The sequence below is a fragment of the Passer montanus genome, unplaced genomic scaffold, assembly GCF_014805655.1.
Source record: "Passer montanus isolate IOZ18808 unplaced genomic scaffold, ASM1480565v1 scaffold24, whole genome shotgun sequence".
Lineage (NCBI taxonomy): Eukaryota > Metazoa > Chordata > Aves > Passeriformes > Passeridae > Passer > Passer montanus.
Window position 1 is genome coordinate 4863393 of NW_024367037.1, and position 27617 is coordinate 4891009.

Consider the following 27617-nt stretch of genomic DNA (forward strand, 5'->3'; position numbering starts at 1 on the left):
CTTTCTTAACCACCTGTCTTTTAAAGGGCGCCGTAGTTTTCTCTTACATATACATTAAACCCGGAGCCTCAGCGATTGTGAGGCGCCGAGGCAGGGGCGGTGGCGGTGAGAACTCCTGACACATCCTTGGTGGCACAGCAGCGCCCTGCGGTCTGGGCAAGGCGTGAGGAGAAGCCCGCACCGCGGGCTGGGTGGTGAGAACTCCTGACACATCCCTGGCTGGCACGGCAGCGCCCTGCGGTCTGGGCAAGGCGTGAGGAGAAGCCCGCACCGCGGGCTGGGTGAGGAGCTCCCCTTCTCCTCTGCCGGGATAAGCAGCTTCCACAGGGATCTACAGGCACGGCGTGAAGCGCAGCTTAGCCAGCTTATCCATTTTCATTACGGAGTCACAGAATGAGTTAGGCTGGAAAAAACTTCTGAGGTCATCGAGCCCCCCCAGGCTGGCCCAACACCGCCGTGTCAAGCAGACCATGGCACGGAGCCACATCCAGTCATGTCCTGAGCACCTCCAGGGACGGTGGCTCCACCACCTCCCTTTGGCAGCCCATTCCAACACTTAACAACTCCCCCCGTGAAGAAATCACTCCGTGTGCTTCCTTTTTTTCCCCACTGCAGTAGGCAACCGCTCCAACACGAAGCTTTAGCGTCTCACAGGAGCCGTGAAGTTTTTTTTATTGGCTTGTTTGTTTGTTTGTTTTCAAAACTATTTCGGGGACTTTGAATGAGGCCCCAGCAGCACACACTGCGCCCCTTTACAGAACCACTGTTAAAAAAAAAAAAAAAAAAAAAAAGGAAGAGGCGGGTGAGGAGGCGGTGCCGCCGGCAGCGCAGTGCGCGTGCGCGGCCGGGCGTGCGCCGGCGCACCGGGGGCTGTCAGCGCCTTCCCGAGCAGGGGCGGCCGCGGCCCCGGTAAGTGCGGCCGCGCGTCCCGCCCTCTTCGCCCCGTCCCCGCCGCTGTCGGCCGGTGAGCGCCGCCGCGCCGGCCCCTGCCGGGCTGTCGCGGCTTGTAGGGACCCCGGTCTGGCTGTGGGAAGCCGAGGGGGTGGGGGGCGGGATGGGCCGGGGCGATGCGGGGAGCCCCTCGGGGTGGCGGGGCCGAAGGGGGTGCTGAGGGTTCGTCCTGTCCCGGGGCCGCGGCGGAGGGCGAAGGAGCTCGGCGTGCCCGCGGGCAGGTCTCCGGCCTTTGCCCGGCACGGACGGCACCTGCGTCGGTGCGAACGATTCGAGCTGAGCCACTGCTGCCAGGGAGGAGCCGGGCGGGTGTGGGGCTGCCGCCGCCGCTTTCCCCGAGCTGCGCTCGGAGGGCTCGCTGCGCTCCTCGGCAGCAGCGGGGCCTCCTCTGCACGGGGACAGCGGCCTCCCCTGCGAGCCTGTCGCCCCCGCTGGCTCGCCTCTGGAGCTGGGTCCCCAGGAGAAGGGTGTGATTGCAGCTGGAGCCTTCCCGAGTCGGCTCGGACGTAGTTTTGTTCACTTCTGCCTGTATTTTGCGGTGAAGATGTATGTAGTTTTGACTCACAGTTTCTGTATGAAATTGACGTGGCTTCTTAAAGTTTGCTGTTCCTTTTGGGTGGTTCTACAAGAGCCTGTCTGCCTCGACATGTTAGTTACAGTGTGCTGGCTTCTGATTCTGCTGACGAGGTCTCCTTGACATGCTTGGGTAGTGGCTGTGTGAGCTAAAGATGTTGTAACTCTGGGGATGTATTCAGAGTTTTTAATAAGGGCAGTAATTCAGGATAAAGCTCTCTGCTGCAGAATATAATTTCTGTAGTAAATTCATATTTAAAAGTATCATTTTTTTAAAATTTTAGGTAGAGCTCTTATAGCTTGGAAATTTACTGAATCAAATGAAACTGGAGTATTCATTCCAAAACACAAGTGATGAATGTAGATCTTGGATGTTTAGATGAAGAGTAAGAAATCAAACATGGTTTGAGTTAACCAGGCCAGTAGTAAAGAGGGACAGGAGTTTACACTAGACATAACTCTGGACTAAGTTCATACTTATGCATGTAATTCTTGAAGGTACTAGAGATACAGAACTTGAGACATAGATTTATGCTCTTACAGAGCTCACAGGCAAACCTTGCCTGGAACGCTCTTTACCCATGATAAGTTATAACATTAGGAATTTTGCCAATGCTCTGCAGAGTCTGGCTGGGATGTAGTTAACTTTCTTTACAACAGTCTGTGTTTTGGGTTTGTGGCAAAAAAGTGCTGCTCACACCACAGTGTTTGGCTGTGGCTGAAGGGGGCTTGTACAGTGTGAAGCCTTTCTCTTTTTTCTAATCTGCCCTCCACTCCCCTCACGTAGGCTGGGGGTGGGCAGAGATTGAGAGGGCACAGTGGGAGCATCTGACCCAAACTGTCCAAAGGGAAGTTCCCTGGTAAATATCATACTTAGCCAAAAAATATGGGGGTTTTGTTTCCAGGGTAGTGATTATTCAGAGACTGGCTGGAGCGTTAGTTTGCCTGTGAGGAGTGGTGAGCAATTTTCTTTGCTTCAGTTGTTTTGTAGGGTTTTTCTTTGCTTCAGTTGTTTTGTAGGGTGCCCCCACCCAATGTTTCCTTCATTTATCAATTTCGCTTGTCCCATGAGTTTGCTTGCTTTTGCTCTTTCAGCAAAAAGGAAGAGCACTTTATTTTTGTGGTGGACTCTACACAGTTCTTTACATCACTGTTCTGCTGAAATTAAGTGATGCACTGGATTTATGAATGCAGAATGTTCTGAAAATAGATATCTGATTTTCAGGAATAATATGGGTATGAAAGAGTATAATCTCTAGCTGTGGCAGCAGAACCTGAAATGTTCTGTTTGGTTGCAACGCTAAAGACATAAAATGTTGGAAATAATTTGAAGCAATGAGGAGCTCCAGATACATTCCTCAGAGGTCCGTGGACACCATGGTATTGCATCTTTGATCCTCCCTATTTTCTATTAGTGGCTAACGAAATTTGAGAGAACAGGTCTGCCTTGATGGACAGCAGATGTTACCTTTTCCCCATACTGGTCTGCCTGCATGTCTTGGCTTCACTAGGAATTCTGCTGGAGACTGAGGTGAAATACTTGAATAACTTTTCCCTACACCCCTGATGGACTGGGCTGATACTGTGAGAAAAACTGAAAACAAGAGGAGGAAATAAAAAATTATCCATCAGAAGCCTAAATGGAAGTTCTCTATAGTTAAGTCTCTGTGTTTGGAGCTTCCACTGCCTATGTTTCTACCCAGTTTTGGTAGCAAAATTAACCTATTGCTGCAGGAGGGCTGTGGTTCTCTCAACTCCACCCAACTGTAGTTCAGGATGAGTTAGGACATTTGCTTGAACTTTCTGCAAGATTCAATTATGCTTGTCTTATTACCCCTTTAATAGGCTAGCCTACCCCTGGATTAAATAGAATCCCTTCTTTTAATGAAGATTTGTGGTGGTGGGTTTTTTTGGTGGTATTTTTTTAGGTTTTTTTTTAAAATTCAAACTTAGAGCAAGGTAAATGCAAAAACAGCGACAATAAACATTGCAGGGCAGCTAAGGAGACTGAGTTAAGTGCCTTTAAATGCAGTTCTTGTAGAATTCCAATTGCTTCTCTTTATGTTGTGGTTTAATGATGCTTCTGTCAAGTTTCACCATTTTTCTTGCCAAAGTTAATTCTCCAGTTGTTAGCTTTGAAATGTCACATAGCCATAGAATGAAAAAAGGTGGGCTTTTAAAAAATGTTTTATTTCTTTTCAGTCCTGTTAAGTAATGAAGGCATTCTGAGGTCCTAATCAACCATGGAGGAAACGGATAGGGAAGCAGTTGCAACAGCTGTTCAGAGGGTAGCAGGAATGCTTCAGCGTCCTGATCAGCTGGATAAAGTGGAACAGTATCGCAGAAGGGAAGCTCGTAAGAAGGCTTCAGTAGAAGCTCGACTCAAGGTACAAAGGAGTTGGATAAACCTGAGTGTCTATGGTGTATCATGAGTGTACTTTCTTTTTTTCTTCTTTTTTTTTCTTTTTGAATCTGCGTTTCAGCCAGATGGATAGTTTTAAACCAGGGACTTCAGTTTTTACTTTGTATCCAAACCAGAAAATCTGTGTCCTGAAAGTAATGCAAACTAACATTGTATGTCTTACTAATGTTTTATTCAAGTGTTTCAAGTATTTTTAGGTCCTGTACTTTCTGCAGTTTATTCATGGACAGCTACCCTGCTGTGTAGCCTGTCAGCCAACAAACCTTTGTGTTAGTGACTGAATACTGAACTTGTAACAAAAAATTGGTGATTGCATCTGAAAAAGGATTGACTGACTTTTACATGGGTTTAGGGAAGATAGCTAAAATATGTCACATTTTTGTCTCTTTTGGAAGTGACCCCATGATTTTGCTCCTCCTTTGCATATGTACGTGTGAATGGTTGCACATTCACACACATGGACTTAGCCTTAAATAGGAGTATGGTCATCCTGTGTTTATTGTCTGTATGTTACTGAGTTTTGTGTTTTCTTCCTTCACTGGTATTTGGCAATAGTAATTTTAGACCACTGTATTAAGCAGGCAAAATAGAGTCTTAGAAAAGTGTTTTGGGAAACATTTTCTCAGGTCAAAGTGGCTGGTATACACTGTATCTAATCTTATATTCCACTAAGTTAGTTTATCTTATAGCTATTTAATGGCTCTTCCTTTGTAGGAGTCTGCATGAAGTAGAAGATAACCAGTTTTCTTTCACAGTGAAAAAATTTGATATATATAATGTGGTATTTATATACAGCAAATTTCATGTTGATTTTTGTAGCATAGAAACTGATGCTTCTGATGGCTTGGACTGGGCTTTTCAGATTTAAGTCAGGAAGCATATAGAGTCTATTAAAAATGGATCAGCTGTTTAGTTACTATGATCTATTTATAATATATGAGCACAGTCAATTGCCTGGCTGCTTCTATAGACAGTTGTGACTAAACTTCATAAGTCTTATAAATGCCTAAATCCACTGTTTTCCCTATTGTTTGCCCTAAGTTAGTTCAGTCATCCATAGGTGGTCGGAAATACCTGTTCCAAAAAGAAGTTCAATACCCCTTAATCCACTCAGGATGCATTCTTGACAAAGGTGCTGGTTAGAAATGCAATGGACAGCAGTGCAGATTTTCCCATGAGAATTACTCTAATGGATGGGAGCACAGAGAGGATGTAGGAAATACTAAATACTAGGATTTAAACTGTATCTATGTGTGGTGTGGAAGATGGGGAAACAGACATCAGGATTATCAGCTGGAGCTGCTGACTTCTCAGACTGAATTGATTACTGCTTCATCTGAGTGAATGAACACATGGGAAATCTTTCAGTGTGAACATGTTAGGTGCTTCTTTCTGACTGGATATGCCGCCATCTTTGTCATAATTTTCTTCAGGTGAATCTAAACATCCTCTCCAAATCCTCTTCTGTATATTTAGTTATGTCCATTTCCTATATCCCTCACTGCATTTCTTCCCGTGTAACATAAAGTTTTAGAGGAAAATCTTCTTTGAAACTTATCAGTTTTGTGTATGAGAGTGATGGCACTCAGTGAAGCAGTATTTTTGGGGTTCGGTAGCAGAACTCTGAAAGAATATGTGGAAGAGCACCAGGTAGCATTGTAGACTGGTGCATTTGGGTTCTTTAGTCCAGAATGTAGAAGAGCTGCTTGAAGTCTCTTTCAGAGCCTGTAAAATTATAATTGTTGGCAGCCATTTTCGTTTGTGCTCTTACTCAGTCTATGGAGAACTTCTCTGTGGAGAAACTCTGTATAAATACACATATCCTAGGGAAGTTCGTAGGTTGTGGATGTTCCAGAATATAAACATGCATGAGTCCTCTCCCTTTTGATTCTTAGCTGCTGTGCTATCATGGATTTGAGCCATAGGGAGACCAGGAAGCCAGAATTCTGGCTTCATGTTGAAAAAACATGAAAAGAGAAGTTTTGGTCCCTTTTCCCAGGATAGCCTAGTTTTGTTCTCGTTTCTGTAATACAGTGATGATCAATCCAATCTGATTCTGGCTTCATGTTGAAAAAACACAAAAGAGTAGTTTTGGTCCTTTTTCCCAGGATGGCCTAGTTTTGTTCTCGTTTCTGTAATACAGTGATGATCAATCCAATCTAAGATGAATATGCATTCTAGGAAGCAAAGTCTACAATGCTAGGCTGGGACATGCTATGTTCCCTGCCCCATCACCCCATCCCCTGGCCCCAGCTGATTATTTGAAGACAAACTGAGCATGGATGGATATCTGTTTTTAGAATTTTCCATGTCTGTTTGTGTAAAAAATTGAGATCCCTGAGCGTTTCAACATTATCAAGTTTCTGCAAAAGATAAATAAGCAAAAGTTTGAATATGTAATACTTGGAAAATCTGCCTCAGACAAAATTATCAAAACAGAAGTATTGAACATTTAATGATCATGTGATTTTTAAAATACTTTATGGTCAGCTGCAGAAGACTGTGTTTGAGTATCCTAATTATCTCAGTTCCTGTAGAGGAAAAATGTGTTAATGCAGCAGTTCTATAGATAGAAACAGTATAAAAATGCCTTACTACTGCTTAATTGTGCTGAGTCTGTCAGGAAAATACATTTTTATCAATAAAATCAGCATGTGATAATTTGAAAGTACATAAATAAAGTTTAAAAATCACTGCATTCTTCTGGCACTTTCCCAGTACATTTAAAACACAGTAAATGTTGTTTGCAGTTACCAGGATTTCCTCTTTGGCTTCTAGTATCCGACAACAAGTTCCACAACTATCCAAGCTTCTGGGCCTTAAAAGTTTGGCTAATAAATGTGTTTTGAGCCTAGCAAAACGATTAGTGCCTCATTTTCTTTACTGGTTGTCTCAAGTTCCCGAGCTATGCAGCTGAGTTTTCACTGATAGCTTGCTTGGCTTTTGAAGCCTGTTATTTCTAGTTGCATTTTCCACTCCCATGATTTCACCTTCATCACATCTTTTTAAAACTATGTATCTAAAAAATGTGCTGTGGATGTGATCTGATTTCTTTCACTCAGATATGCACTATAATGCATTTTCTGTGCAGTATCTGGACACCTGAATGATATTCAGGCCTAAAAGCCTCTTTGAAAAGTCATTATTTCAAGTGTCACTTGTCACAAGACATCCATATCAATAACCTGTCTTCATGCCAAAATAATGTAGCAGTTGCCTTGTTGGTCTGGTCATTGATGTTTCACAGCATGAAAATTATATTCAGTTTGGGGTTTTGTTGTTTGTTTTGACTGAATTGCTTTAGGGGTTTCTTTTGCCTCCAGGAGCTTTTGGAGTTGTTTTAAGAACATTTCAGAATTAAATTTGGGCTTTTTTAGAACATTTTCTGTTGCAAGTAAAAATTTGTCGTTATATTAGTAAAATACTTTTGAGAATCCGCACATACCAAACATTTTGATGAAATGTCAACTTTCTTTGATATCCTCCTTAGAAATTAATTCATGAAGGAAATGTAGAGAAGTCTCATTCCTTTGATCCTGGTTTAATATAGATTACAAAGTTTACAGTCTGTCTCCCTAAGCTCCAATGTTAGTTTGTGGGTGGACTAATTGTGTCTAGGTCCTTCAAAACTGGATACAGCTTCAGAACTTCAAAAAAATGGTATGTGGGTACACACAACATTGTGCACACACAAGCTTGCACATTTATAGTCAATTATAATACTTGCTTTGCTTTTTTTTCTGCTGAAAGTGTTAGATACTGAAATGAAAATTAAATCTTGAGAAATGTTGAAAATATGAAACTTACGAAGATTAATATGGGCTCTGTCTTTTTATATTTAAGGCAGCAATACAGTCACAGTTAGATGGAGTACGAACAGGTTTAAGCCAACTGCACAATGCACTGAATGATGTGAAGGACATCCAGCAGTCTTTGATAGATGTCAATAAGGACTGGAGACAGAGCATCAATACTATAGAAAACCTCAAGGATGTTAAGGATGCTGTAGTGCAACACAGCCAACTGGCAGCTGCTGTAGAAAATCTCAAGAATATATTTTCAGGTAATCTACTGTTCTTTCTGTAATCCATTGCATACTGAAAACATTTTGATATGGTGCTAACATCTTTAAGGTTGTCAAGTAATGTTGAGGGCTTTAAACTTCACTGGAAACGAAGAGTTAAGGGAGAATGACCTACACGTGACATACAGAGAAGTAGCTGGTAAACATCTAATATAAATGAAGACTAAGTTGTGCTGTAGGAACTTCTAGTCTGGCCATCACACACAACTCACGAAGAAATTTTTTGCAAGCAATCAGTAGCTGGGATAACATGTTTAGTATAAAAGACTGAAATATGGAAGCAACAAATACAGAAAGAATATTTGTAAAGTTCTGGTGTATTGCCACCTGAGCTGGACACCTACAGTGAGCCTGTTGGGTACAAAGAATACAAAATTATTTTAGGGGGCAAAAACATTTCGTACCACTGTATATCTGTGAGGGTTTGAAAATGAAATAAGATTGATACAATAAAATGGATACTGTAAAGATAAAGGAAATGTGACACCTGTGTCACTTTGTGTAGCTGTGATGGAATGCACACTGTATTCCATCTTTAGTCATGGTGAATTCCTTGCCAGGACTTCTCTACTTATGAATAATTTTAAGTATCTTACCCCTGTAACAGGAACTAAACCTATCAGACTAATTTGATTTTATTTAAACAGTGTTTTTTCTCTTTTTATCTTCTGATACTAATACACAAAGTGTGCCTATAAAGCAAAAACGCTTCCCAGCCATACCAGGTTGATTAGTTTACTCTCTGTGTGTACCTAACCTTTACAGTATCAGATACAGTGTGCAACTTAAAGAAGAGTGTTTACATGCAATGTCTGGCAATTAAAAACAAAGAATAGCAAAATTATGTGTGTTCCAGTGTGGAGTTGTTTTGGGGATATTGTTTCATTTTACACACATGAATGCAACTGAGACAATAAACCTTTTGAGGCTTTCTGAGAGGTTTTCAGTATGAAGCATCTCCCCCTGGAACTGTTAAACAGTTTAGTTGTTCTGCTCAGAGATGATCAAATGTTTTATAAACAAAGTAGTTTTTATCATGGTTGAAAAGACAGTTACACACAATTATTAGAACTTTTTGTGAGTTGCCAGTTTTATCACAAGCTGCCTTTATTGCAGTGACAGATTTTTCTGACAAGCTTTTTCAGTTATTCCCACACAGGATCCTAATCTTCCTCTGTACGATTGCTCAAATACTGAAAAATAATAGACAAAATATCTTCTAAATATTTTAGCAGCATAGGTAATTATCGCTATCCTTCATTTGTGCCTTAAGCAACCAAAAACTGTTCAAGAAGGAGGCAAAGCTTGGCGTTTGTTGGGTTTATGCAGCCTCAGGTTCTACAAAGTGAGTGGCTTTTAGTCAGGCAAGTTAAAAGCCTTTTATGTAATGTATTTTTTGGCATCAGGAGGGAAAGAGAAAATTGTGTTGGCACTATGATCTTTGTTTAGACACTGATTAAAAATGGATATGTAACATTTACTAATAATATTTTAATATTTCAATCTTATTTCCTTCAGAATATCTAAAAATAATTACTACAGCCATTCTCCAGCTTTTTTCCTAGTACTTTTATTGTCTTGTATTAATTGTTTGTATTTTGGTAGCAGTGTTGTACTATATGTGATTTTTCTTTGTCTTTGCCTGCCTTTCAGTTCCAGAGATAGTCAGGGAGACCCACGACCTGATTGAGCGAGGGGAGCTTCTGCAGGCTCACCGGAAACTGATGGATTTGGAGTGTTCTCGTGATGACCTGATGTATGAGCAGTATCGCATGGACAGCAAAAACACACATGACATGAACCTCATCCACACATACTTTGGGGATATGCAGAAACTGTCTGAGGAATTGGCAAAGCAGCTTTGGATGGTGGTTCAAAGATCCCTCGTTACAGTCCGTCGAGATCCAACCTTGCTTGTCTCTGTTGTGAGGATAATTGAGAGGGAGGAGAAAATTGACAGGCGCATGTTAGACAGAAAAAAACAGACTGGATTCATACCTCCTGGCAGACCAAAGAAGTGGAAAGAAAAAATGTTCAATATTTTAGAGAGAACTGTGAGCACGCGGATTGAAGGCACTCAGGCAGAGACCAGAGAATCTGACAAAATGTGGCTTGTGCGGCATCTCGAGATCATCCGTAAATACGTCCTTGATGACCTGCTCGTGGCCAAGACCCTGCTGGATCAATGCTTTCCTCCCCATTATGACATTTTCAACAGGTTGCTAAACATGTACCATCAAGCTTTGGCCACACGAATGCAAGAGCTTGCTGCAGAGGATCTGGAAGCAAATGAGATCGTTAGCCTTCTAAGCTGGGTTTTGAATACATACACTAGGTAAGGCCCCCTTATCCTTTCTCTTAGCAATAGGAGGAGGAATGCAACGAGGAGACATGAAAAACACAGTTTGGGCTAGTATCTGTATGTCTATTAATATACAAAAAGATAAAACAGAAAAAGAATAATATCAAACTATCAAGTTCTTTACTATTCATTACACATGTTGCTTCCTGGAAGTTCCTCCTTAAAACTTGTTTGTATTTTATAATATGTAATTTTGAGTTGCTTAAAATTTTAATGCAGTTAAAGACGTGCATGAAGCTACAGTCACCTCGTATTTGTGTACCAGTCTGGTGAAATGTTGGGAAGAACAGGAGACTGAGAGCTCATGTGTGAAACAAAATGTTTGTTGTGGCCACAGCCCCGGAAGATCTGTATGATTATTAACTTTCTATTGTTCTCTTCTACAGGGGGTGGGACTGCTTCAGTTGCCTCATTACTGTTAAATGGAAAGAATGTGGTAACTTCCTTTAGGTTTTCTCTCAAAACTGTGACGATTTGTTTATTTAGAAGAATTTCTGCTTATAGGTTGTTTTCTGTGATAGACTTATGCTTATTTTATTTGACTTGTCAGATTTGTTGGGATAACTTAAGCATGGTGGAGGGTTCGTTGCTTTTTTTCCATTTTCCAGGTAGAAACAGCTCAAATGGCAACGGTTTAGTTTTTGCTGGCGTGTAGTTACTAGAGCGACTGATTTGTTTGGGAAAAAGTGCTGCTAGCCTTTCTATGGCTCATGACTGTAATCCTGTTCTGAATAGCTGGCACTGACCCAGGCTCTGTGCTGTGTGTACTTTTGATGTCTTCAATTGTTCAATATCACTAATGCAACGAGTTTAGACACTTGGTGGGTTTAGGGTATAGTGCCATAAAGCATAGAAGTAGGAGATCATACTGTTCTGGGGAGTTCTCATAACCAGCTTTCAGGGTTGTGTTCAGCACTGTGTTTTACTCTGCACTGCAAAGTCCTCTTGGTTTTTCATCCCTCCAAGGAAGAATCAGGAGCACCCACTTGTGCATACTTAGGTACCCATGCAGGGTATAAGAGATGCAGCCACTAATAAGCAGCTGAGTTAATTAGCCTTTTTTTCTTTTGAAGGCCAGAGGAATAACTCTACAGTGAATGAAAATCAGAGATGTGAGTCCTTCTCATGCATGACCTTGGCAGAAATCCTGCTCTCGGGCTCTTTATTTGTGCCCTGGGGCTTTTGTTCCAGTAAGGCAATTCTTGGTCTTAAAATTGCCCTTCTACCTTCCCCCAGAAAGCAGAGTACATTGTTACTGAGTTAGACAATTCAGAACTAAAACTCTAAATCTGTGTGTTCCATCATTGGAAGGGCAAAGGCAGGGAGTAAAGCCAGAGTTACTTCTATTTACAAAGCAAACAAATCTTGCTGCAGCAAGTCATGTGGCTTGTAGCACCTGGTGGCTGAGTCTGTGAAGAAAGGGAAACCAAGAGGAGCAGACACACTACAGGATATCTGAGAATGCTCTTCTCCCTGTGTATCTGCATAACAAGTGGGATGGAGGAAGTACCTTGAAGGAAAAAATTTAGGCTTTGACTTTCTCTCTTTTCTAAAACAAAAAGCCCAAGAGGGCAGTACAGGAATTGTATTCCAGTATATTGCAATAAAAGGTTATAAACAGGATGATAATTACTGGAACAGGTTGCCCAGAGAAGTTGTGGATGCCCCATCCCTGGGAGTGTTCACACCAGCTTAGATAGGGTCTTGAGCAACCTGGTCTGATGGCAGGCAGGTTGGAACTAGATGGTCTTTAAGGTCCAACCCAAACCATTTTTTATGATTCTATGAGAACTAGCTACTGTGTATTGGCAGTGCACAGTGGGAGAACAAATCAGCTCAGGTTTCTGAGTGGGAAAGTAAAGTTCTCAACAGGGATATTTGCAGAGCTTATCAAATCACAGTTGCTGAACATCTTTTAACAGTACAATAAACAATTCTCCATAGGGGTATGTTTATAATAAACTAGGAAGGAGAATGGATTATCTGGCATCATAAGAACTCTGAATAATAGAGGGAAAATATAAATTTGTATTGTATTTGTATATTGAAGCTGCACTTCAAAACCAAATGAGAGAGTACTGACTGAAAAGAAGCATTGATGTTTTTTTCCATGTGATGGATTGATAAAGTCATGCACAACTTTTTTCAGCATTTGCAACATAGGGGTTACAAAAGAAATATGGGGGCTTCTTTATCAGAGCATGTGTGCATGGAAGCTGTTTTTAGAAATATGCTCAACTCACAGCTCAGAAATAAAGTGATGCTACTTGTGGAATAATAGCCTTTAATATTTGAGTGGGAGTTTTATTGTGTTAGGTGGGTTTCTCATCCATGTTTAAGTCAATGAGAGTTTTGGAAGCATACTCTTATTATTAAATCTGTGCTTGAGGAAAATTATAAGTCTTGTAAGATCCTGATGCTCATATTCATGGCATCATTTTATGAGACACTGATCAAGTGTTGACAAAACTGCTAGGAGTTCACCAGGATTGATACAGACAATCAAAACAATGTTGACTTTAAGGAACAGAAGGAATCCTAGTGCATATATAGCTGGGTGCTGTCTCTGGAGACAGTATCTCTCTTCACCTCTTCATCTCTCAGATAGAGCAGGATTGGTGGCAGAATGGAAGTTTTATAAAATGATACTTTCCAGATACTACAGTGATGTTTGAAATTGCAACTTGATTATAAACTTCTTGTTGGAGGTAAGTAACTTCCCAACAGTTAGAAGTCTTGTGCCACTTGGAAGAGGGTTGTCTGTCGTTTCTTTTCCCTTGGGCACTTGGTTGTGACAATCAGGAAGGAGAAAATGTGTGTAGGAAGAATCTTTATGTTGTGGGCTAGAGGTAGAAGCTTTTGGTCTTTGGTTTGGGGTTTCAGGTGATGTGCTTTGAGAAAAGGTTTATGTCTCTGTGGCCTTGTGAACAGGGATAATGATGCTAGAAATATTTTCTGACGTGGCACAGTGCCATAAACAGCTTCTCACATTTCCTCTAAATCAACCTAGAGCAGGTCCTGCTATTACACGTTCTTTCTGTAAACTGCAACAGAATGGAATTCAGTTTTCTCAGTAGACTGAGCCACCTAAAATAATTTCAACCTCTTTTCTTACAAGCCAAGAAGATGCTATTAGTGTAGGATGATCAGTCACAGTAGTTTTTATAGTTTCAAATACAAGAATTTTGGTATTTTAAGTTGGTAGCAGTAGTGGGTTTCTTCGGTGCTTTGAGATTTATTTTTTCTAGGAAGTGGAAGCAGCACTCTGCTGACTCCCTGCATGTACCCATAGAACAACTTCAATTTGCAGAACTATACAAACTGGACACTTGTTTAGGAATTTAAGTTGCCATTTGTTTTTATAGTAACCTCTGCAAATACAGAATTTGTGGTTTGCTTCTGAAAAGCACACTATAAATGGAATGTGAAACAATTTATGCTATTATGATTGAATATATTTCCATCAGCTGTTAATAAAGCACTCTCTGAAGAGTGTGGGTTTGACTTATTGATTTTTTTGAGCATGAAATATTAAGAGTTCTTGCTATGTTGTGATTTGGCATAGCTTTGGGGATTTTTTGATTACACAATTTTATGATCTTGTATAGATGCAGAATAGCACTGTAAAGTATTAATTTTGTATAATCCTTATCAAAATATTTTGCTTTAGTTTCTTTTAAATTCTATAAAATCAAGAACTTTTCTTTGCATGCAATTGCTCTTAAACAGTACCTGTGAAGTGTACCTTTGATTTATTTGTCTTGAAAGATGCTTCTTCCTCTTATATTAGCCATATTCTTCACCAAGACAGGAAGCATAGGTAGCTTTTCTTTTAATATATTTTAATTTTTATATGGATGTGATACAAGTACCAAAACAGAAGCTCTTTTGAGAATCTGAGGACAGTAATTCATACTTGTCACTGATCTTTACTGTTCTAAAATTCAAAATGTATCAATTGTCTGTCATCACCTGTGAAATTTAGAAGATACATAAAAATGTCCCCTACAAAAAGCCCACAGTTGGCTTTTATTTTGTTTCAAGCAATTGTTACTTCTTGCACATAAAAATAAGGAATGCATGAAAAGGTTGTATATTTAAATGTCTCTAATACTTTTTATTATATCCTCAGCTGTAGCTTTTACATTCTGTTCTTTCATTCATATAGTTTTATTTACATGTCTTGTAAATGTATTTATTGTCGCACTTGCTATTAAAAACATTTGAAATGTGTAGGTATTGGAAAATTGCCCTTTACAGTGAACGTACAGAAGTTGCATAGTTTTTTAGTTTTTAACTTTTTATCTCGTTTTTCTTTATTAATCTGAAATGTTTTATTCTTTATTCTTTTTTTTTTCTTTTTTATTCAGTGCAGAGATGATGGGAAATTCAGAACTGTCTCCTGAAGTGGATGTAAATTCTCTAGATGCTCTGATTTCACAAAATGTGGTAGACCAGCTGCTCAGCAAGTATATGTCAACACTCACTGTGAGTAATAACAGTGCAAAGGCACATTCAGATGAGTTTATGTCTTTATTAGTACCTCAGTGCTACTCCTCCATTAGAGAAAACTGTGACAGATGTAAATCCAACACCATCACTTTTATGAAAATGTTCATATCCTATGTGTAAGTTTCTTTATAAAGCCATAATCAGATGGTTTTATATATGTAAATCATGACATTTCAAGGCGTAGTTATGCATTACAGACTATTAATAATAATTTATTAGAAAGGAAGGAATTCCAGTCTTCGTATGCCAAAATCCATAGTGCTGGTATGTTAGCACTTAAAAAGACACTGTAGGCAGTTTGGTCCCCATAGTAGCTACATCAACATTTGATACAGATGTGATCTTTTCAAGGTAATCAGGATGTTCATGTTTTCCAGTTTGATTCTTATAACAGCCTTTTTCCTTTCACGCCTGTTAACTGCATGAGCATAATTTCCTTTTGTAGATGCCATTTCAAGTGTATCTTAAATATAAAGGCACTGCTTCTTTGTTATCCTAAGAGTCACTAGAAACTGGTGAACTTTGTGGCAAAGCAAGCATTATGTGATTGTCAGATCCACTAACTGCCTCCAAGAGTGGATATTTGGGTAGTTGTAACTTTGGACTTGCTGTTCTTAACTTATCCAATGAATGCCTACTTATCCTAGCTTTAGGAGCTCTGCCAAGCAGAGGAGGGAAATTTTTGTGCTTCTTTGAATGTGCCAGCTACTAAAACATGCCCAGCAACAGCAACTACTTGGACTTTATACTCATCATAATAATATGAACCAACCTTGTAATCACTCGAGGAAGTTGTCACTAGAGGCTCTGCTTCCCATTGGCTTTATTAGGACCTTTATGCAAGTTTATTTTTCTGCACTTAGCTTTGGAACAAAAAGCACATTGGTTTGTTTTCTCAAGTTACTTTTGCCTTGACTCAGAAAATGCCTTTGAATTAATTTTGTCTTCATTTAGCATGAAAAAATACACCCATATTTTCTTTAGAATTGTTTTTTTCCTTACTTACTGAAAACTATTATGTCTAGAATGTTGCTTTATTTTATTTATAGAATATAAATAAAACAAAGTTGCTACTCTGATAAACAGAGTGGCTTTCTTTTTTCTATTTTTGATTTTTGGCTTTATCTTTCTTTTAAGGCAGAAAATACTGGAACTACATACCTCTACCTTATTTCTTTTGATGTTGTTTAAAAGTGATTTTAAACACAATGTAACTAGTTCTGTAGAGCTAAGTACAAGTGATTGGGACTATCAATTTAATTACTGAAGTTTATATCAATAAAAATGCCATGAGAAATAAAATTCTAATAGATTTTAACAGATTTCTGGCATATTATTTTTCCAGTTACCTCAGCTTGAAAAAAATTGTAATGTAAATGCCGATCTTAAGGTGAAAAAAGTCCCTGGGGCTGCTGGCTTAAAATATTAAGTCATGCAAGTCATATCTCATTAGAGCAATTCCATGCTTATGAGGAAGAAAGGTAGTGCCTTGTTTCACGCAATTGAAGAGGGTACTATATGGACTTTTATGACCTTTCTGTTTGTGCCTACTGGTAGTGTGTAATTTTGCATGGTAGGGCACAGTAAGACACCTGTAACATGTTGGAAAGAGGTAAAAACATTTATATTACTACAGGTTTTAAGCAAATGTTAACAAAGCAGACCCAATCAAGACAGAAATGAAAGAATCCAGTTACATATTTAACAAACATACTGGTCTTTACTCTTGTGAATAGGTCTGTGGTATGTGTCATGCAGAAAACTGGTCAAAGAATCCAATTACATATTTAGCAAACATACTGGTCTACTCTTGTGAATAGGTCTGTGGTATGTGTCATGCAGAAAACTGGTTTAATCTCCTTCTGAAGCCAGTTGTTCCTAATGTCTGTGTGCTGAACAATGTGCTGGGCAGATGGGAGGAGAGCCAGCCATTGTATCCGTTGCTGTGTTCTGCAGCACTTGTGTTCCAAGAAACACAACCTATTTAATCTGATCCTGGGGTTTTGTACCCAGCAGTAACGAGCACCAGTTTCCTAAAGCCTAGGTGTAAAAGGAAGTACAGGCAGATATGTGCTATTTCTCCTACATTAAGTATTAATCTTATTGTTTCAGCTGGGGAAAAATTCTGTTTGAAACCTAAAGCCTGAGCCTTAGTAAATTCTTCCAAAATTAGTAAACGTTGATTCTGACAAACTGACCTGCTATTTGTGTTAGGAGCACTCCCTTTCAAAATGTGCCAAAGCTTCGAACTACACTTGTGTTCCAATTCTAACCTTTGTCTTTGCTAATGCAAATTTTGTTACCTATATCCTGTAGGAATGGCAAGAGTGGTCCGCATTGTCTGTTGCTATGCCACTCACATTGTGGAAATGACTGCTATTCTAGATGTTGTAGCAGAGGGTTCTGTTGTTTTGAATTAAATCTTTTCTTTCTCTTGGTTGCTTTATTAAATGAAGTCTAACATCATTGGCTGGCTGCGAAAAGCACTGGAGACAGATAAAAAAGACTGGATAAAAGAAACTGAACCAGAAGCAGATCAAGATGGGTACTATCAGACTACACTCCCAGCTATTGTTTTTCAGGTATAAGACAACTTGTTTGTTCTAGAAAATCTACAGAAGCAGTACATGGATTTGAAGGAATGGAGGGAAGCCAAACTTTCTAGAATACTATTGTTTCTGTGTCTTTTGAAGTATATTGAGGTTTTTTTCCCTGTAGAGCTGTTAGTTGAAGGGGTTGTTTCTTTGAAGGTTTTTGTTAACCTTTTTTACTTCAATGCTTAAAGACATAGTTCTTTTTTATGTGTAGATTTGAAACATATTTTTAGTTGATATTTGTATTTAGTGAGCTGCTTTTACTAGGTTCTCTTGATGTAAGGCCATAGTATAAGCCAACCAGATGATATGTGACTTATTAGAACAGTTCTTGTTAATACAGTGCTGAGTTAGGCTGTTTGTTAATATGGTGCTAAGGTAGTTAGGCATGTATCTGTTACTATAAATTACTCATTATATGCAAACACCTTAATACTAGAATAAAAAGTTCCATAGAAGGTTGAAACTGTTGCTGTTTTAAACACTACTTCAGTTAACATGAATACCTGTTCAAGTTAAAACCAGAAAAGATAAGGCTGTTTCTAAAATCCTTTAAAAAAAAAAGCCACAAAAATACCCAAACCTGCACCACCCTCTTGTCAGTACTGGAAAGTTTTGAAAGTGATCTTTATCAACCAGTAAAATGTCAGGTTATTATGCTCACTTTCTAATTTTAATTTATAAATAATTGTGTTAGATACCTTCAATGAAAGATAGATTATCTCTTCTTCCTCCATTTGTTTCCCGCTGTATTTTTTTCCCACCTTATACCAGGATTTTTGCCATATTCTTTCACATTTGTATTAGTGCCAAGGTTTACTTCATCTAATCATTTTCAGAAAGTGTGTGATGTCAAAGAAACTGGTGGCTGATTATTTGCTCTAGTGTCGTGCTGAGAAGGACAGCAGTGCTGAGATGCATGTAGCAGTGAAATTTTCAAAATCATCTTAACATAGAAACAGCTCATGTTTCCACCTGGCTTTGAATCCTTTCTTTCTAGTTTTCCTCCTCTCAAACCTAGTTGCCTGTAAGTCACCTAGATCTTGTACCTGCTCGTGTTTCTAAAGTTTAGAGGCTCCTTTACTTTACTGTTGCGAGCTCGCTACTTTCATATACGAGAGAAGCAAAGGAATTTGAGTTGTAGTGTTATTCACTACTAACTGCAGGAGCTGACTCTAGAACTTTGATACACTGTAAAGCCAAAGCACTACTGAATTAAAGAGATTAAGTACTGTTTTGCTGAATTAAAAATGCAGCTGTTTTCAGTATCAGGAGAACACTGCAGCATGCATTAATGGTTGCCAGTAATATATTAATTACACTTGTGAAAGTAGTGGCTTTTGGTTTGGTCAGTGGGATTCTCGGGAAAAAAAAACACCAACAAAAAGCATCTGTAGAGTTGGTGCCAGTGAGAATCTACTGACAGAACAGGAGTTCTGTCTTCATTTTACCACTGATAAAGGCCTCTCTTTATAATTAAACTATTTTTGTCTTAGATGTTTGAGCAGAATCTTCAGGTGGCTGCTCAGATAAATGAAGATTTGAAAACAAAGGTACTCATTCTATGTCTTCAGCAAATGAATTCATTTCTAACCAGGTAACATAATGTTTAAAATACAAATGCTTTATCCCACCATAGTCTCTCTTTGTTCCTACAGTTCCAAGCTTGTTTTTTTTGTTTGGATGTTTCTTTTTTGCTTTGTCTTCGTCCTATCACATTCATGCCAACCAGGGATTTCTTTTCTTTCCTTTCCTTCTTTTCTTCCCTTCCCCAATTTCACTGCAGAAGTTCTTCTGTGCTGGTGAGTGGCACTTTCAGTTCCTGTCTGCAAACAGCTCTTAATTTTTTTAGTTAGTTCTTCTTTCTTTTATATCTCAAATTCATACCTCTTTCTGTAAAGGAAGAGAGAAAAAACGTCCTTGGCTGGATTCTGCCCAGAAGAGAAGGACTAAATGTCACACAAGCAACACACTCTTTATAAGATATTTCTAAACACCTGACAGACCCTTATGAAGCATTTGGTCCTGTGGGTGTATTTGAGTTCTTACAGATTTGTGTCTGTTTAATGTCATTCCTTTCATGTGTTACAGGTACAAAGATGAAGCACAATTTTATAAAGAAGATCATCTAAAAAATCGTCAGTACCCTCAGTGCTATGTTCAGTACATGATTGCAGTCATCAACAACTGTCAAACCTTCAAGTAAGTCTGCATGTTCTTGCAGTACTGGGAGAAAAACACCTCTTGATATTTCAGGTGTAATACTACCTCTTCTCAGAACCTTCTCTTCTGTATGCAAAGCGAGTTTCAGTTAACCAGTAGTTAACTGAATAAACTTAATAGTAAACTTAATAGTAAACTAATCAGTAGTTTAGCTGACTGAACAAAGGCAACAAGTCTAAATGTAGTGCTGTTTTGAGAGACAGGTATTGTGATTGCTTTTGCCTTTGGCAAACCAAGCCAACCAACCAAACCCCTCACCAATGAAAAACCACATGTTATCCCAAGAATTTCATTGCCACAGAAACATTTCTCTTTGCCTTCCAGATTTTGAAAAGGTCATTTCAGTTAGTTTGTCTGGGTCCTGCAATCTTCTCCCACAGATCACTTTCAAGCAGTGTGATCAAGGTGAACTGAACTGGAGAAGAGTAAAGGCAGACCTTCTGTGAAGAGTATCAGAATGTGGCTCATGTTTCAGTGATGAGCAATCCAACTTCCTTTTCAGCTGTATCTGCTGCCACTTGCAGGTTTACTCATCATCAGCAATTTGCTAGCAACACACATGTAGTCTACACTGACCACTCCAAAATCATGCTGGAGAATAAATTAAGGCTTCCAAAGCAAGTAGCAGGCATTTTTTCCCCTTGCTAAAATAACTGTCCTGTGTCTTCTTCCATGTATGTACTCCAAAAATTTAATAGTAGTGCAATTGAGCATCAGTGGGTGATGAAAACCCTTTTTTTCCCCCATTTTCCTTCATCACAGAGAATCCATCATCAGTCTGAAAAGAAAATACTTGAAAAGTGACATGGAAGACACCTTGTCAATCAGTCATGCAAATATGGATGCAACTTTAGACATCATTGCTAAAGAAGGCTGCTCTAGCCTGCTAGATGAAGTCTTCATGGATTTAGAGGTTAGAACTTGTTTTCTCAGAATCCCAGAAGTACTCTTCATAAAGAAAAAAAATAATTCAGAATTAAGTAGTTGTGGAGCCTTTTGATTGCAAAATATGTAGAATACGTGGTTTTTATATATGGGCTAGCAAAGGGTCAGTAAACATTAGTATTGTTCTTCACTGGTACAATTTGCATGTAGGAGACTGGAAGGTTGCTGAATTAGGTTTCATGGGATGACTTAAGTCAGGTCCTTTGTATATAGTTAATATTTTCTAGCAGAATGTACTTAGTCTTATGTTGTTGAGTCGTAAGAATTATTTGGGAAACTGCTGCTGCTATTAAGTTGTCATTGCAGTTACAGTTCACCTGTAATTAATATATTTAATTGATTCTAACAGTGGGCCCCTTTCTGTCTGGTAGATTTCCATGTTTAGGAATTCTAGCTTCTTGTATAGAATCCCTCAGGGAAAAAATTACTACTTTAAAGAAATTGGGAGTGTGGGGAGGGAAACAAGGCAATTAGAGAAACAGCAGGAAATGGTGAAGAGAGATGCTCTGGGACTTGATAGATTTGTAATAAAATTTTGAACTCATATAAATACCTTGAGTGGCTTACATGAGGAAGGATGTGGAAGAAGCATAGTTTAGAAATTGACGACACTTAAAATTGTCCCCCATTTTTCAGTAACTGCACTGATCTGATGAAACTGTCAAAAACCTGATCTGACCTCTTCTTTGTCACCTTCTCAGCCCCATCTGAATGAGCTGATGACGAAGAAGTGGCTGATGGGGTCTAATGCAGTGGGGACTATCTGTGTCACTGTAGAGGATTATTTCAATGACTTCGCAAGAATTAAAAAGCCTTACAAAAAGGTAGGTGCAAAATATTCAGTGATACCTTGCTAATGTACTCTGAGCATCATGTTGATTTGGAATTTCTGAACACCACATGGAATTCAGAACTGAAATTCAGAAATTCAAATTGATTCATTGGTGGAAAGGAAAAAATGTTCATCATCATACTGCAGAAATCTGAATCTACATATAATATTGTCAAAGACAGATCTAAGTTGTAGTGTTTAGTCCAGGAAACTTCTTGGAATGTTACTAGATATTTTTACCAATTTGTACTTTTCTACCTCTTCTCAGAAGTTTGTAGTCAGATAAAATTAGCTCTTCTGAAACTGGTTTTCCTGGTCTGTAATTACATTTTTTTATAAATGCACATCAAGTAATTCCTAGTTTTAATATGTACAATTAAGCGTAGTGAATTTGGTGCCATAAGGGTTAACAAATGCATAGCTACGTTTAAAGTGCTCTTACAACAGTAAATGTGCCAGGTTAGGATTTTTTTTTTCCCTCTGGTCTATCAAAGGATATCTGAATTTCTCTATTGATAGAAACAATTATAATTTTGTGGAAGATTAAAGGTAGATTCATGTAATAAGACAGCTTTAAATGATTGTTTAACACTTACGAACCTAATAGAAGCTAGCAAGATTTGTATTTAAGTGAGGTCTTTGAAGAAGCTCTTAGAAGGACTTAAAAGATAATCCCCAAATCATACACTTATTTTTTCTTACCTTTATTCTCAAAGTGATAAAGAGAACGTCTCAGAGTTTCTCTGATGACCTTTTAACCTTCAGTATTTGCAGATCCTAGAGGACTTATGTAAGTAATTTTATTTTCAGTCCCGAAAAAGTGCACAAAATGAGTTAGGTCAGTCTCAGAATTAGTCTATATCCATGGAACAGCTTTCTTTTCCAGATTTAGTTTGTTACTGTGAGGTATGACTGCTTGGCATGACTTTTGAGGTGTTAATACCAATCTCTGCGATCACATATATTTCATCATGTAGCATTTATTGCCACCTTGTGGGGAAGAAGCTTACAAGCAGATTCTTTGGTGTTCAACATACCTACTTTGCCACTGTCTCCCAGCACAAAAAATCTCCCATAAAAGATGCCATATGTTCTAGACAGGCTGGACCATGCCTTTGTTTCCCTGCTTTGTGATGGAATTTTTTCAGGTTTTAAAATATTCTTGGATAACCCTGTTTTGAAAGTACAGTTTTTAAAAGCCACATGAACAGAGCACCTCCAAGAAGAGTGTAGCCCAATAGGAAGGACAGAGTTCTGAAACAGAGGAAATCTGGATCTAAGGCATTCTGCTTTACTGTTTTCTTTGTGTATAATTAAATGCTGTACTGTACCACTGTTGGCTCTTGTGGGGTGTTCTCAGCTGTAATGGAGCTGTTTCTCAGTTCCTCTCCAGCAGGATGGGCCATACATGTCAGCCCCCCACAGTCTGTTCTGTGTAGTTCATTTTCCTTTGTGTAACTGGCATCAATTCCACCAACCAAGAGAAGCCATCCCTGAGCAACCACCTAACTGGTACTTCTGCAGCCTCTTGAGAACAGAACTTGAAACTGCATTTTCTGTGTTCTGGGTGAGGGTTGCGACTTCCAATACTTTGCAATCTGTTGGTTTTTTCCCTCTTTTCTTTTTTTTCCCCCTTTTTCTCTCTTTCCTGAAATCTTTTATTCAAATTTTGACTGAAGAACATGTTTCAATAACAACTTGAAATTAAAGTTGGATCATACTACTAATAAAACATGATAAAAAGTTTGCAACTACCTGTTATGCCAGTTTTTTCTTAATCGTAAGTAACTTTGCCACCATGCTTAAGGGGAAGAAAAAACACCCGAGGACTTGTGGGATTTAGGGACTCTGCTTACATTCCTCTTGAAAAATAAGCATGTGAGGGTTTTGGGGTTTTAGTTTTGTTCCTTATTTCCAAAACTCAGCATTACTCTTGCACCAATACCAGATGCTTCATCCATGTACCAGTAGGTATTTCTCATAAAAAGACAAGTGCAGAACAGCAAATCAGTCAGGGAAGATCTGAGAAAGTGATTGTTCTTTGGTGTTCTTCAAAAAACTCAGACATATTATTAAAGATATCTTGGGTTTGTTGCTTCTTGGCTCATCATTAGGGAAGGAGAGATTTTCATTTATGTTAGCAATGTGAAAATCTAAAACCACTCAATCTATATTAGCAAAAATTGTATACTGGTATTTCAGTGGAAATACACAGTTCAAAGCCTAAAAATAATGGCTACCTCTGCAGGTGTCACTGGCATAACCCACCACCTTTTCCATTTCTTTCAGACAATGACTCTTGAGGCCCATCGGCGAGTAGTTGTGGAATACATCAGAGCAATCATGCTGAAACGTATATCTTTCAAGAATGCAGAAGAGAGAAAAGAGGGTGCAGAAAGAATGATCAAAGAAGCAGAACAGTTCAGATTTTTGTTTAAGAAGCTTGCAGCTGTAAGTATTTGCTTTGGGTAGTGCTGTTAATCCGGCAATTTAGAATAACCACACACATTTATTGCTTGGGGGAAATGGCTAGAGTTAAATCTCCATGTCTCCAAAATGTTAAGTGACTTGGGAATATCAAAAATGCCAGCTGAGGGCACAGATAGAGATTCTGAACACACAGACCAGCTGCTGAAATTCCTGAGCACTAGTTTCTACTGCTTTGTGTTTATACAGCTCTCTGCAGCTGAATATTTGAATGGCCTCTGAGAGGTAGGTACCCTGAATTCATAGTAGTAAGTGAAAGAAAAAAGCAATTAAAAAAAAAAGTCTTTGCTTTTCCTGGCCAGAAGAAAGACATCAAACAGATGCCATTGCTTATTACCTAAGGAGCATGCAATGTGTTCATTTGAATCAATAACATGAGTATGTTGACCCCATTTAAAGTCCAGTAGAAATAGAAAAGACAGGCTAAAAAAGGTATTTGAAAATCAATGTACAAATCAGGCGTAAAAGTTTTAACTGCGTAAAGAACAGGGATCTTCAAGAAGACTCCTAGGGCCAACAAATGACGAAATGCAAAAAAATAATGCACAGAAGGATAAAGCTTGAAAAACTGGGGTAGTTGATGGAAGAGGTTATGGAATAAAGGAAACAAACCATACCTGATTGGCAGAACTAGATTACCTTGAATTAAGAATACTAAAATAGTCCAGAGTTTAAATAGATGCAGTTCAATCAATCAGTTGCTGAAAGCTGCTTTGTTGGCCAAACGACTTGAAGGAATTTAGCAGAGGGCGAGTTTTGAAGAAATGTTTCAGGAGAGATCAGGCTTTCATGTCAGTTATTCCTAATATTTATGCTCATAATTACCCAAAGTTAAAGACTAGAATATATCATCATGTGGATAAATACAACGTATTGTTTGTAGGACACTACTTTGTTTACTGATATTCTCAGTCTCTGAATGAAGAACAGAGAGGGAGAAGGGTTATGGTGACAATTCACAAATATTTGGGTTTTTTAATGTCTGAAAATTTAGCTTTTTGGGAATTTCAAGGGCATTGTCAGACAAATATTAATATTAATTAATTAATATAATTAATGAATTATTTGTATATTTGAGGCATCTTGCTGTTGTTTTGGGGCATTTTTAATATTTTTTGTTTACTTTTGCAGGGCTCTGGAGAGGACACTGAAGGACTCTGTGACATCATTGAAGCCATTGCAGAGGTTATCAAGCTGACTGACCCTTCACTGCTCTATCTGGAAGTTTCAACTTTAGTCAGTAAATACCCAGATATCAGGTAATTCTCCTTGCCCTCAGATTTGATATCTAGATAGATAATATCATAATTGCCTAGGGGTTTGGGCAAATTTTGAAATTTAAAACAGTGTGTAAATTTGTTCATATTTTTCATATTTTAGAATGTAACCACTTCCTTGTGGAAATAAGGCTAATGTACAATGTATGTGAGCTGGACTAGAAGTTACAAGTACTTAAGTACTGCAGAGGATTACTAAAAATACTTCAGCTCTGTGTGTTGGAAGAATGAAATAGGTTTTAGAGTCCTAAAAGCAGCCAAAATGGTGCTTTATATTGAGCAGGAAAAAACAGTTCTGAGTGAGTAGAGATGTGATTAAGAATAAAAGTACCTGAAACTGAGTGAAAGGATTGCCAATTAGATTTTGTCAAAACCAGCACTTTTCTTGTGCAAAGCCTCCTAATGCCAGTTTTACCCTTTTCCTTTGGCAGGGATGACCACATTGCAGCTTTGCTGACAGTGAGAGGCGATGCCAGCAGAGATATGAAGCAGACTATCATTGAAACTTTGGATCAAGGTCCAAGCCAACCGAATCCAAACTATGTGCCAATTTTTAAAGAAATTACAGTTCCTACTCTCACTGTGCCAAAACTTCTGAAGTAATTGACAACTCTGTGTTTGTGTGTCATTACTGCTCTGGGATCAACGGGTTTGAAATATTTGTGGGCAAATTTGGCAACGCTATTTTGAGTGAAGTTCAGTATACATTGATACTTGCTAGGCATATTTCTTTCTGAGGACTTGGACGTGAGGAAATGCAAGATACCTGAAAGAAGGATTAAAGGTCATGTTTGAAGAAAGAAGCTTTTAATGGCATGGTTGTTTTTTTTAACTGACCCGTTTGTCACAGCTGGTTTTGCTGTCAGCAAATTCATCTTTCTTGTGGAATATGTTTGCACAGTGCACTGCAATGCTATATAAAGATATTTGTACCAAAACCTGCAGAGCTGTATTAGTGCTGGATATACTAACACGCATCACTTACAATGCCTAAGCAGACTCCTTTAGAACTGTCTTTATATGGCACTGCATTCAGTGTTAATGTCAATCCACTTCCGCATTATATTTTGTGTATGTACTTACTTTGGTGTAAAATAGTTTATTGCAGAAAACTTAATTATTAAATCAGTTTACTGACGTAAAGGACTGATTGAAATTGCTACAGTGCAATTTGATTATAGGTTGAATAAATAAATAAAGACATGAGGTACAATTTTTTTTTCACTGATTCACTAAAAACAGCACATAAAGCACACCAGTTCAATAAAAAGTTAAACCATTCCTATGTTCAGCTATGATTATTTTCATCCTTGTAGATTTACAAAGCATGTAAATCTTTTTCATTGTTAAGTGTGAATAAAAATTGGATTTAATAGTTTTCTGAAAACACAAGATACTGGTTTTATTTCCACAATATTTTCCGATTAATTATAAAATATAATTAGACAATGATGGATTCAAAATTCCTTGATGAAGGACACGTTTAAGGCATTATCTCTTGGTGCCTGACCAGAGCTGCCAGAGGTAAGCACAAGGAAGACGCGAGCCTACCTTGTTTTAATTCAGCACTCTGGCCACCCAGGCTTTGTGCCATTCCAGCCCTGTCCCCAGCTCCTCTGTCCCCCAGAACAGGTATGTGCAGGGCAGCACTTTGGATGAAGGATGGATCTGAGATTGTGACTTTCTGCAGTCACAGGGACAGTGTGTCCCAGAGATGGTTCAGTAGAGCATCATCTTGTTCTCTGTGCTTGAGGGATTTCAGCACAGGAGGTGCTTGGGTCCCATGGGACTGCACTCTGCCTAGAAATTGTAGGTACAGGGAGGGGAACGTGACTGTTTTCCAGAGGGTTGTGTTCAGCCCTCAGCAAAGAATTCAGTTAAAGATGAGTGAGGTAATGCTAATTTGGCTTGTACTCTAATCCCGTCCTGTCCCTGAAATTCTTTCCCTGCGTGCTTTGATGCTCACTTTGTGTAAGGGAATCTGTTCAGCAGGCTTTGTTTCCCTCTGTATCCCTTCTTCCTCCCAGCGATGGCGCCTTTTGGATGTTAAATTACGCTCTGTCCCCTCCAGGACACGCCAGCTCCCCTGAGCGGGGTCACCGCAGCGATCGGTCCCAGGGACGGCTCCCGCCCTTGCCGGACGCTTCGTGAGGGGCGGCGGCGGCTCCAGGCGGGGCGCGTGCGCCACTCCCGGGGCGCGGATCCCCGCGCGCCGCGCTAAGGTGGTGCTGCAGCCCCGCCTCGGTGCCTCCACCCGCGGTGCCTCCCGGCGGGAGCGGCCGGAGTCCGTGCCCCGGGAACGGGGCGGGCGCGCGCCGGCTCCGCCCGGGATTCGGCTCCGCTCGGGATTCCCCT

At 39.3% G+C, this 27617-nt stretch overlaps 1 protein-coding gene across 2 annotated transcripts; it reads left to right on the forward strand.

The window, feature by feature from the left end:
* The first annotated feature begins 823 nt into the window (after window positions 1–823).
* EXOC3 (exocyst complex component 3) lies at window positions 824–26649 on the forward strand. Of its 2 annotated transcripts, none has more exons than XM_039711068.1 (13): window positions 824–909; window positions 3727–3911; window positions 7790–8009; window positions 9684–10365; window positions 14763–14880; window positions 17361–17486; window positions 18995–19095; window positions 19590–19700; window positions 20484–20634; window positions 21368–21490; window positions 23788–23949; window positions 25117–25244; window positions 25694–26649. In XM_039711068.1, the coding sequence occupies exons 2-13, from the start codon at window positions 3768–3770 to the stop codon at window positions 25863–25865; spliced, it is 2238 nt and encodes a 745-aa protein (XP_039567002.1). In that variant the 5' UTR covers window positions 824–909; window positions 3727–3767; the 3' UTR covers window positions 25866–26649. The 2 variants fall into 2 exon arrangements, with proteins under 2 accessions (XP_039567002.1, XP_039567003.1); XM_039711069.1 differs by having other exon boundaries at window positions 854–964.
* The last annotated feature ends 968 nt before the right edge of the window (window positions 26650–27617 follow it).